Source organism: Fragaria vesca, linkage group LG7 (assembly GCF_000184155.1).
Source record: "Fragaria vesca subsp. vesca linkage group LG7, FraVesHawaii_1.0, whole genome shotgun sequence".
Lineage (NCBI taxonomy): Eukaryota > Viridiplantae > Streptophyta > Magnoliopsida > Rosales > Rosaceae > Fragaria > Fragaria vesca.
This window is the reverse complement of record NC_020497.1, coordinates 13,477,521-13,489,020: the sequence shown is the minus strand read 5'-3', so window position 1 is coordinate 13,489,020 and position 11,500 is coordinate 13,477,521. Positions and strand designations below refer to the sequence as shown.

The 11,500-nt window shown below is 38.5% G+C and overlaps 2 protein-coding genes across 2 annotated transcripts in view; one reads left to right on the top strand and one right to left on the bottom strand.

The window, feature by feature from the left end:
* The first annotated feature begins 90 nt into the window (after positions 1–90).
* On the top strand, positions 91–1,077 carry LOC101295090 (E3 ubiquitin-protein ligase ATL4-like). The gene has a single exon (XM_004308665.1). It carries the CDS (start codon positions 91–93, stop codon positions 1,075–1,077), a length of 987 nt encoding a protein of 328 aa, XP_004308713.1.
* Positions 1,078–6,512: 5,435 nt separating this feature from the next.
* LOC101294808 (probable disease resistance RPP8-like protein 2-like) overlaps positions 6,513–11,500 on the bottom strand; it is a 7,370-nt gene continuing 2,382 nt past the window's right edge. Inside the window, exons 2-6 of the mRNA XM_004308664.1 lie at positions 7,677–9,458; positions 7,394–7,424; positions 7,190–7,284; positions 6,878–6,957; positions 6,513–6,695 (exon numbers count right to left, since the gene is read on the bottom strand). Coding sequence (XP_004308712.1) covers positions 6,920–6,957; positions 7,190–7,284; positions 7,394–7,424; positions 7,677–9,458 — 1,946 coding nt within the window. The 3' untranslated portion in view covers positions 6,513–6,695; positions 6,878–6,919. The remainder of the gene's footprint in view (positions 6,696–6,877; positions 6,958–7,189; positions 7,285–7,393; positions 7,425–7,676; positions 9,459–11,500) is intronic.

Sequence of the window (11,500 nt, the reverse complement as noted above, 5' to 3'; positions counted from 1 at the left end):
ACCTACCTCTCTCTCTCTCTCTCTCTCTCTCTCTCTCTCTCTCTCTCCCTCCCTCTTCTCCTCCTCTCTTCTCTCTCACTGACGTCAGCTATGTCCGGAGCTCCACCGCCGCCGTTACCAACCTCCTCCACGTCACCACCACCACCACCACCTCACCGCTCGTTAACCGTCAAGACTCTAAGTCCGAGCATTCTCATCATCCTCCTCATCGTCGTCGTCACCGTCGTGGCCTCATTCTCGCTCTGCCGAATCCTCCGCTGCATCAACAACCGCTTCCTCCGCCACGTCAGCTCTTCCTCCGTCGACAACGGTTCCACGCGCGTCTCCAGCCGGCGAGTCTCTCCGGCCGAAACCTCCGCCGCGGTCTCCGATCCCGTCGCCTCGCTCCCCGTCTTCACCTTCTCCACCATCAAGCGCCGCCGCGAGTCCTCCACCGCCGTCGTCGCTGCAGACTGCGCCGTCTGCCTCTCCAAGTTCGAGCACGACGATCAGCTCCGGTTGCTTCCGCTGTGCTGCCACGCCTTCCACGTATCATGCATCGACACGTGGCTCCGCTCGCAGCAGACCTGCCCGCTCTGCCGGTCGCCGATTTCGGCCTCGGACTCCGAGCTCATGACGCTCGTCGAGAATGCAGGCTCCTCCATCCGCGGCGGCGGCGACAGCTTCCGCCTCGAGATTGGCAGCGTCAGCCGCCGCCAAACGACGACGTCCAACTCCAGCGCCCGGCGCTCCTACTCCATCGGATCGTTCGACTACCTCGTCGACGACGAATCGGAGGTCCAGCTCACCAATGCTAGAAACGGCTCGTCTGACCGGAAAGAGGAGGTGATCGTCGTTCTCGGCGAGCTCCCGCCGCCGTTGCCGTCGGAGGCCGCCAGTCTAGCTGCTGACGTGGCAAACGGTCGGAGCTGGCTTAAGGATTTCGTCGACAGGCTATCCAGCTCTTCTTTACGAAGCTCAGGCAGATTCTTTACCGGGAGTAGCCGTCGGAGCGAGATAGGCGGAGAGTGGATATCGGAGTCCGGCCAACTCGGCGTGGAGTTCTCCGAGTATTTCCGGTGGTTATCGGAGGTATGATTTTTACTAGAGTTGATAGTTACCAACCGTAAATACTCCACTCCTATTAGAATATCAACACTTTTGAGATTAATTTTGGTTAGCACGTTAATTCCAAGATGATTTCAGATCATTTTTTCTTCTTCACTTGTTCTATGTCGTCTGTGGGATTAAAATTAGAGCTAGAAATTCTACTGTTCAAGCATAGTTCATGTGTACAGTACCATTCAAATCTCAGGGAAATTAGCTCTTGGATATGAAATCGAAAATTGTTTTCGAAATGGGTTCCGTATAGTTAATGAGTTCATCAACTCTCTGTATCATTCATTCACTTCTCTGTATCCGAGTATCCAAGAGTCAAGACTGAGATATCAGATTTGTGTCACTGCTCTAATTCTTCAAGTTACTAGTTACTAGTGTGCAATACGACACCGTTTTGTTCGTGGTAGAAATCGACAAATGGCAAAACGGAATGAGGGTTTTGATCTGTAGAGTAAATGGTGTAGTTAAGAGTTAGATCACTGTCTGTTTATTTTCGTACATGTTGGTAGAGAAGTCTGAAATTCTTCTATTCCCATTTTGACTGCCGAAATATAAATATAGCAAACTAGAAATCAAAAATGTGGATTGCGTTTGCTGTTTTGGAATCCTTGCTTTGCTTGCAATTGTGAGCGAAAAAAGAAGGGAAACAAAAGAAGGGAGGAAGGGAAATTGATGCAACAAAGATATAGACCAAGATTTGGTGTATGCTAGAGCTTTCCAATATTCCAAAGATGGGTGATTACTAGTGCTTTAAAAGCCTTTTCTTGGGTTTCTTCTTTCCAACTTCTTATATGCAACATTGATATTTAGCTTCCCCAATTTTTGAAATAGTGGCAATAATCACAAGTATAGTTTGGATTGGCTTGCAACATTTGTGATAAACTATTGAGATCGAGTAGAAGTTTTAGTAGCACAAGAAAGTTGGGTGGTCCAAATAATGTGTGATCCAATTGGTAATGAGACATTTGTATCCATCCAATGAAGTTGAAGTTGATGTTGTGACGGATGGGGGTTTTTAACTCTACTCTATAGTTTGACTTGGAACTTTTTAGTCTTGTTGTGATTGTCTTATCTTTGTGATGAAATAAAACCAAGCTTTGATGGTGAGGGTTTAGTGGATCAAATCGTTCCTTTCATTCACACTTGTGATAGCTAGGGGGATCTATTTTGGTGTTTAACTTTAACTTTTTGTTATTTAGACGTTGAAATTTTGTTCGGCTAATTTGGGGCCAAAAAAGTGCATAATGATATGGAGACGAGGCTTTCATCACCAAAGAGCTTCTTGCATTTACATTTCAAGTTTGAGAAAATTTTGATGTATAGGGAAGCTCTCTAGACACAATGATGTGTCACTCATGCCTTTCAACTTTAGCATAACTCTAAAATGAACAACAAAGTATGGCGGTATCATTTCTTGATGACATAAGAGGAAAATTCCTTCAATTTCATCAGAGAAATGATCGTGGATCTTATTGTTACCATTGCTCAATTCGTAGTGCTTCTCTTATTAGTGTTTTTCCGATTTTGTGCACGCTTACTTAATACTTCACACTAATTAATCAATTTAATTAATAATCTTCTTAGTAACATGTTACAAAACTTGACACGATATATAGTGTCATCTTGACTATTGACCTGATCTTTTTTTTTTTTTGAATGAAACTAGTGACCTGATCTTAAGTGCATAATCCTAATTTTCAGAATTCTGTTTTAGTAATGACAAAAAGATTCATACATATGATCCGAGCTCGCGGATATGATTATATATTACACCAGAGACAAATTCGACTTGGCCAGACAAAAACCTCTCGCTAGATTTCCTTGGTGCAGAGAATGACCAAATTTAGAAATCTCATATCTTATTCATTCATAGATGTGCTGGTTGAATGACAATAACTGTTGGCCTTATTTTACATTATGTATTAGGTGGGAGATTTGCCTTATCCAAAATTCCAAATTAATTACTATTAAAAGAAGTTGTTAAGCTTCTTCTTGTATGTAAAAGGAAAAAACAGAGAGGAAGAAATAGAGGCTTTTGTAGAAGTACCTTATCCATGAGTGTGATGAGTCATGAAATTCATCTTTGTATGGTACAAAAACGCATGAGCTGTATGAATGTTTCAGACTTCATCGTCTTGAAGGCATCCATGGATTTAAGCACGAAAACTGGTTTCCTGCTTAAGTTTGTTTACATGAAATGCATAGTTGCATGTAACAACGGCTCAGCTTGTAACACAACGTAATGAAATCAAACACACATTTATAGTATGTCTTCAGCTATCTTAGTGTTGTATGTTATGTTTAAAACCTTAGATATGCTCTTACGTCCCTCTTATTCTTTCTTTAATTAGGTAGCCGCATCCTGCATGAGATTTAGGCATTATGTTTTTACGGTTTCATTAATGAACACCGTGTAAGAGCAGTTGTATTAGCCTTGTTATTTTCGACTAAAAGAATAATATTTTGAAATTTTAAAGAACTTACTGATTACTCGAAGTATATATGCCAAGCTAGCATATCCTTTCATTCTATAAGGAGATTTGATTAAAATTAACTTAACTAATCAAACCTAATAATGAGACAATATGGGATTCACACTTTTGGTGATCATCAGTACTTTTAACTGTATATTTACTTAGGGAGCTTGACCTGAACGCAAACAATGCTAAACTAGTACTTTCGATTGCTTTGCCAACATTCTCAAATGAAAGTAATAGCTACGGTGTTCAGAAAAGCTTTTAATCTCAAGAAACTTGTCACCCACTGACCCACTTTAGTCCTTAGAAAGCTAGTTTACAACTTAACTATTAATCAAGATGAATACCCATAATTCTTATCCAGCCTTATTTGATTTCCCTATTCAAATGACAACATATACATGATGTTCTTCAAACTCAGAGGACTGATATTGTTGAATATATTGAATATTGCTTATACCAGAAGGAAGAGAGGGAGGGAAAGAGAGTAATTGGAATCAGGTGTGCTGCACCCTGAAGGCCAGCAAAACATTAAAGTTTTGGGGATTGAAAGCCTGCAGCTCCAACTACCTTATTAAAAGAGTAAGCAACTCAATGAGGCCTCTTGATCTGGGCATATATGAAACAGAATAGAAAGGGTGGAAAAGTTGAATCCAATAATATATGATGACAACTTTCACAACTTTTATCCCAAATAAGATGCAGCAACAGTTGCAGTCAAATGTGTATGGAATGGTGTTGCTTCAGTGGGACTCCTCCTGCTCCTGGCATGCTTCTGAAAACCATGATATGTTGCTCTTTTATATTTAATGAGAAGCCTTGCTCTTGTCATATGTGAGGTAACAATTGTCATGGTCTTTTTGAAGAGTGAGGACACACTCACACACAAGAGAGAAGCATATATGACAGACACCTAAAAAAGGATCAATTATAACTCATACAAGAACCACCTTGTGGGATTCACAAAAAAAAAAAAGAAGAAGAAGAAGAAGAAAAAGAAAACCCCTTGTGTGACATTGGTGGTGTCTCCCTCCTCGTAAGAAAATTTTCAGTGTACCCTTTTTTTTCTTTTCCATTCCGAGATATCAAGGATCAACTTGTGATTAATTGATTAGAAGTTAAACCTTTGTTGCGAGAGAATGTGAAAATGTTGAGTTAGAATCAAGTTAGATCAAAACTAACGCTTTCTTTTGATGTGACAAAAAAATTAAGCAAGACTAATCGAAGGAAGTGAATGAACACCCTCTTAGTGAATACCTCACACTTCTTCTTTGCATCTTAGACGCTATATATGGCATATCATTTCTTCAAAGTTTGTAATGTAAATGCATGTCAATATGAAAGTTTCACACCTTTGAAATTAGATAAAACTAATGATAAGAGCATGAAACTCTTATAATCATAGATGCGTTTAGCTTATTCTCACAAGTCACTTCTTTTGGTACCTCTGAAAAGTTGCTGGAGACATGCCTGATGTATGCCTCATACTCCTCATGCTGTTATAATAAGATTTCGATGATATCAAGTTAGACATCGCACGATAAATGAGGACATTATTTGTGTAGGAGTCGAGTTTTGAGGATTTCATTCATACATACTTCTAACTCTATAAGGGGAGGCAGTTTAAGTTGATATATAAAAAGTAAAATATTGTATAGTCCTTGTGGTTTGAAGTCGACATCTGTTTAGTCCTTATGGTTTTATTTTAATCTGAATAGTCCTTAAAGTCACAATTTTTCATATAAATAGTCCTTATGGTTTTATTTTAATTTGAATAGTCCTTAAAATCATGATTTTTCATCTAAATAGTCCTTATGGCTTTTAACTGAGAAAATTGTCTAAATGACTATTTGGATGGAAAATCATGACTTTAAGGACTATTCAGATTAAAATAAAACCATAAGAACTATTTGGATAAAAAATTGTGACTTTAAAGACTATTCAGATTAAAATAAAACCACAATGACTAAACAGATGTCGACTTCAAACCACAAGGACTAAACAAATTTCAATTCATATATAAATGATCGAATTTCACAACTTTACAAATTTATGACAATGTTCATCAGGACCAGGAGAAGATTTGGCTTCGATCATGCTTGTTCTCGATCAGCTCTCCCCCAGAAAGTGAATCTTCAAGTAGCAAAAGCCAAAAGGAATATAATGTAAGCAGAAAACACTCGAGGATAGTTGATTCCAAAGAAAACATGTAATTACTTGAAACGCTTTCCAGATTTCCAGCGTAAGGAAAACTAGAAACATTGTAACATTTTTTTTTTGATAGGAAAGAAAATATAATTAGATAAAGGTGTTTCTGACGCACCTAATGTTCACAGCATCAAAGATAATGGCTGAAGACACTTCTGGGGGAACACACTTCTCTCACAGGTTTATATTATCAACCTTGTGACCAAGATTGGCTAAAGCATTAGCCACAAAAGTGGCTTCCCTAAAGACATGCTTAAAGTTAACAAACTCAAAGGAACTACTCAAAGCCTTAATATCTTGAACAAGCTTAAGTAGCTTCCAAGGAGGACTCGAAACTCCATTCACAACATCAATCACCAGCTTAGAATTGCCTTCAACTTCAATTTTGGAGAGGCCTCGATTCTTCGTGTAGATGAGGCTATTGCGTAAGGCAATCGCTTCTGCAATTGGAACAGTGGTGGTGCCAAGGTTGAAGGATGCTGCAGCGAGAGATTTTCCGGTTTTTGTTCTTACAATGAAACCTCCAGCTGCAGAGTTACTTCGAGCTGAACCATCAAAATTAATTTTGACTCTATCATGAGATGACGGAAACCAGAAACATTGTAACGTTCTTATTTTGTAACTCTTCTATGCTTGGGAGAAAGAACACAAGTCCAGCTTCACACAAATCAAATATGTATTGCCACTCAGTTCTTTTTATTCCCTCGATTATTCTCGTCGATCTAAAAGCTCAATATATCATTCCATATATATTACAGTACATGTAGTAGTGGAAGCATATGGGGATGACAAACATATTGAACACTATCATCAGTACTTCAGTAGCTAGCTCGATCGGTTAGCTGCAATGGCGTAATTTTGTTGTGCAATTTCTCCTGCAGAGGTTACCCTTGCAACAGCGTCATTCATTCTCTAACCAAAATAAGCAGGTAATTAAAAAAAATTAATAAGCCGCAAATTAAGCAAGAGAACTCGTTTAGATATGTGTGTATGTAATCAAATAATTCACATTCTTATTAATGCAATAATGCATGCACAAGAAACACAAAAAGCTGTATGTATGTGACTATATATGTGAGGGATGTAACACTAACCATAGTCAATATGAAAGTCCAGATTGTGTGGTAATAAGAGGATCAACAAGCAACTTGAATTTCAACTATTTCCCCAGGAGCTGATATCAATTAAACAAGATAAACACGAGTAATTAGGAGTGAAAAATCCGTAAAGATGAAAAAAGAGCAAATTCTCTTGTCACATTGGCATAGAGCAAGTTAAATAACACAGTCGTTCAATTGCATACCATCACAGTTTCAAGTATATATACTGTATGCTATGAATATATAATTAACTTCTTTTACATGAGAAATGCTAAGGGAATCAGTACTACTGATTCAAATACGTACCATTATCCATCGTAGGTTGCTCAGCAACTCTGACCGGATCAACTACTTCAGAGACGGCTAGTGATTCCATCTCCAGTTCAGTTTCTTGCTTGGTTCTTATATATGTAAAAGAAAAAAATTACCACTTAATAAAACTAGCTAGAGAAACACCATGCAAATTCAGAAGGAGAGTTAGCAACTCCTTAACAACAGTAGAGTTTTCACCTGATTTGGCAAGATGGCGCTGCTGCTGTCCCTGTAACAAAGTCAAAAAATGGATCAGGCAAGAGTATTTGTAATCCATTAATTAAACTGACTGAGCTAATAAAAAAAAATGAAAATAAATAAATAAATAAGAAACAAAGTTCTAAGCTGTGGGTGTATATATTTTATGATCGACGAGCTCAAGGTCAATTTTATACATGCAAATATGCAATAATGAAGTCCAAACTAGAATAACAAAACACAGTTGAAAAATATTTAGAACAATAGTAAATTGATGACATACCATCCATTTCCCTTAGCGTTGTTGATTCCAGCATTTCTGACTCTTCAGTAAAAGTAATATTTGTGATTATAAGGGAAGGCACATGTTTGATTTTGTAGAAGTCCTCTCCTCCTTCCCCAACTCTAGTACAGAATTCTCTGTACATAAAATTGATGGTTATTTCCTTGAGGGTGGAAACATATTGAAGACCATCAGGAAGTTCCCTCAATGCGGAGCAATCTTCAATGTGCAATCTGCAAAGACTAGGCATCGATCCTTTCTCCACCCTCCACTCCTTCAACTGCCACCACCAATCAAGCGAAAGAAATTCCAGATGAGGAAAGCCTCCTTCCGAGAACACAATCGTCTCCGATTGGAAAGCGTAGAAGCCAAGGTAAAGAATTCTCAAGTTTGGCAGTTTCGCTAGTAACTCTGTCTGATCTTCCCTGAGACCAGTTCCCTGTAATGTCATCTTGGTGAGGTTTGGATAGCAGCAAATGTGTTGTGGTAGCTCTGTGATGCGCCCATGCAGTCGTAGCTTGTATAGATTAGGGCACCTTAGTACTATATTTGTTGGTAAAACTCCAGAGCCAGAGTCTACCTCTACAGATAGAGATAGAAGATGCTTGAATGTGATGCTCCCAGACTCCAAAATTTCCTCCAGAAATTTCAACGGTGTCGACCTTGGTGCACTTATGATTAGTTTTCTAAGACTGGTTAGTTCAGCTAGATCATTCAAATCAAAATCTTCGCTAGAAATATTAACTAGCGTCTGCAAATTGCGAAGACTAGCCAATGACAGTCTCTCACTCACTCTGTGTCTGCCAGGTAAATACAAATGTCTCAAGTGCTCCATCTTCCCAAACACATTTTGCATTTTTAAGAAATCCCAGTCAAAACAACGCAAGTCCAGGGTCTGTAAGAACACCAAATTGGCTACAGATGATGGCAACCTTTTTATGTTACTATTCTTCAGACTTAAGAACCTCAAGTGTATGAGATTCCCGATTGTGCTCGGCAACTCTACATCTCCACCAATATCTTCGAACTTCAAAACTCTCAAGAATTTGAAGTCCTCCAATATGGGGTGTAATAATCTTGCACTCCTATTCTGGAAATAGTATTCTGGATCAACAAAGTATAATAGAGACCTTAGCTGACCATCTCTTGTTGGAGCTAATTGGTCTACTTCTTTGTCCAAATAGATGGCAAGCCTTCGAACTTTACCAATTGGTGCTGCCATGGATGCTATGGCTTGAGACAAATGGATAACATATAGAAAGTTCTCCTCTTTAGCTTTCAAAACACACAAGTCTCGTATAAGATCGTGGAGGCGACAAGTTTTAATCTTATTAGTTGAACCATGTTTTCCGACTTGAACCATACACCTTTCCACCAACTCATTTAGGCAATTATACGCTTCATCTTCCATCATTTCTGTCGATGACAAGGGTATAAGACCTTCTGCTATCCATAACTGAGTCAACCTTTTCACCGGAATCTCATAATCTTCAGGAAACTGGCATAAATATAAAAAACATAGTTTCAAGCGATATGGCAAGTTATCATAACTCAATGCCAATACCCATGCTGTACCCTCATATTCTTGGCCTCTGTTTCCTCGTTCAAGGACAGTCCCCTTCCTTATATATACATCAACATTCTCACGCACCAAGTCCCACTCCTCAACAGTAACTTTTCTAGCTAGAACTCCAGCAAGCACAGTGATGGCTAATGGCAAACCTGCGCAGTGTTGAAGCATCTTCTTTCCCAATTCTTCCTTCTTTGCATATGTTTCAGGATCTGAAAAGCAATAAAAGGACCCGATTAACTTCTATGCATTTCTTGTTTCAGATTGAAATTAAATAAAACATTTAATTGAACGTCCAATCTATATCCATATGATCGATCATGTTAGGCTATTTAGCTTTGCATAAAAAGATTGCTAAGCCTCGTCAGGAGTATCGGGCGAAATGTAGTATGATCAGTTCTGATGTTAGGCATGATATCCAGACTGAACATACTTCTACCAACCTTACCTATTCAAGCTGTTACAAAAGATCGTACAAGTTGCTCCTCTTATTGTTGCAAAGGCCGGTGAAGTAATAGCAGGAGTATCTCCCCCTCTGGTGCAGGGGTGGCTACTGATTCAGAATTGAATCTGGTTACTGACGGTGATAAACAAAATCCAATTGTCGTGTAGCCGGTGTAGGTTATTGCTCCAATTGTCGAATAAACTACTACTCTTTGTGTGGTTGAGCAAGCTATTGCTCCAATAGTACAAGAGGTAGGAGAATATATATCAAGCTCAGTTAAAAGTTTAGTTCCAGCAAGCTCTCAAGGAAATGTTAATGTTAATATTTCCACTGGTAAATTTGAGATTCTTGCTCAAATGCAGCATAATAGTGTTGCATATGAGCAAGAGATAGATCACAGTTAGAGAGCACAATGACGTTTTGGTTGAGACTGATAATAGAGATCTGCTTTGGTAGAATCTAGTGTTCATCAAACCAAGTTCTATTGAGGTGGTTTTGAAAATGAAAAACCCCTTGATCATCATATGTATGCCCATGTTGGTCTTTTGAGTTCATGGTTTGATGAGGGTGAAGCAACTCTAGAAGATAAGAATCTTCTAGCTCAAGTCTCTCTCAAAGTCTCAAAAGAAAAAAAAAATTGAAGACCAGAAAAGATTCACGAGACCATTATAATGCCCTCACTTGGACACCTATTGTGTGTCTAGATCTTTGATGCAAACAATTATGATTGTTGTTACTTATGCTTTGGTTACTTTTATATTTTGTTGAGGGTTTAGACTTCATGTGCCCCTCTCCCCCTCGTATATTTTGATCTTTGATGTAGTCAACTATGATTATTCTTGTTGGGAAGCCCTTCTAATGAAGACCCTTAAGTTAAAGACTTTTTGATCTTATATCTACATCTTGACCGTTCAATTTATATGTATTTATGAGTAGATCATTTATGCAAATTTCAGCTATATTGAAAATCGATAAGGCATTCATAAGTGTGATTTACCAATTATGAACTTGAACGGTTCATATTTGACAGATTTGGTTCGTCCATTAATTTGATCTAGTTTGTGTCTTAACGAACATCAATTTGGCTGAAAATTTGTAGAAATGATTTACACTATACCTAAAAACTAAACGGATGAGATGTTAAATGTGATTGAAAAATTGGTCTTTTAAACCATAAACCAAAAACTCCTCAACTAATCCTCAACTTAAAGGTCCTCACTAAAAGAGCTCCCTATTCTTGATTATGGTTTAGTTGCCTGTTGTTTCTCATAATGGGTTTTGGTTCCCCCTAGCTTGTCTCTTCTTTCAAACAGATTTTGAGACCGACAAACTGTATAGTTGATCAATGTTATTTCTTCATTTCTTGGATAGGTCACGGTTGTCACGCTATCAGTTCAAATGTTTCTCGAAGCAAAAGGGTTCGTCATAGGCTTCTAACACTATTATTTCATGTTGTAAACGTTGATTGTCCTACCTAAAGGGCTAGAGGCTTCTTTTTATGGTTACTTTAGGTGGGAGTGGTTCTAATGAGTTCTATTTGGTTGAGGACTAGTTGAGGGCATCTTCGTTTCACTCCTTTTTTTTATCACATATTCACATCTCGACCGTCTAACTTGTAGATATATATATATATATAGGATTTTTCTCAGCTGCAGACGTCCGCACCAATTTTTTTGTGCGGATTTCCATTTTTGCACCACTTTCCAATCGAATTTCCTCAAACTTCCTTCTAGACATATCTAGATCATCTTGTGTAGATCATCTCTGTAAAATTTCAGCCAATTTGGTGATCGTTAAGGCCCTCAAAAT

Excerpts from the sequence above, each read along its gene's own strand:
- LOC101295090 (XM_004308665.1), top strand. The coding sequence starts at position 91 with ATGTCCGGAGCTCCACCGCCGCCGTTACCAACCTCCTCCACGTCACCA.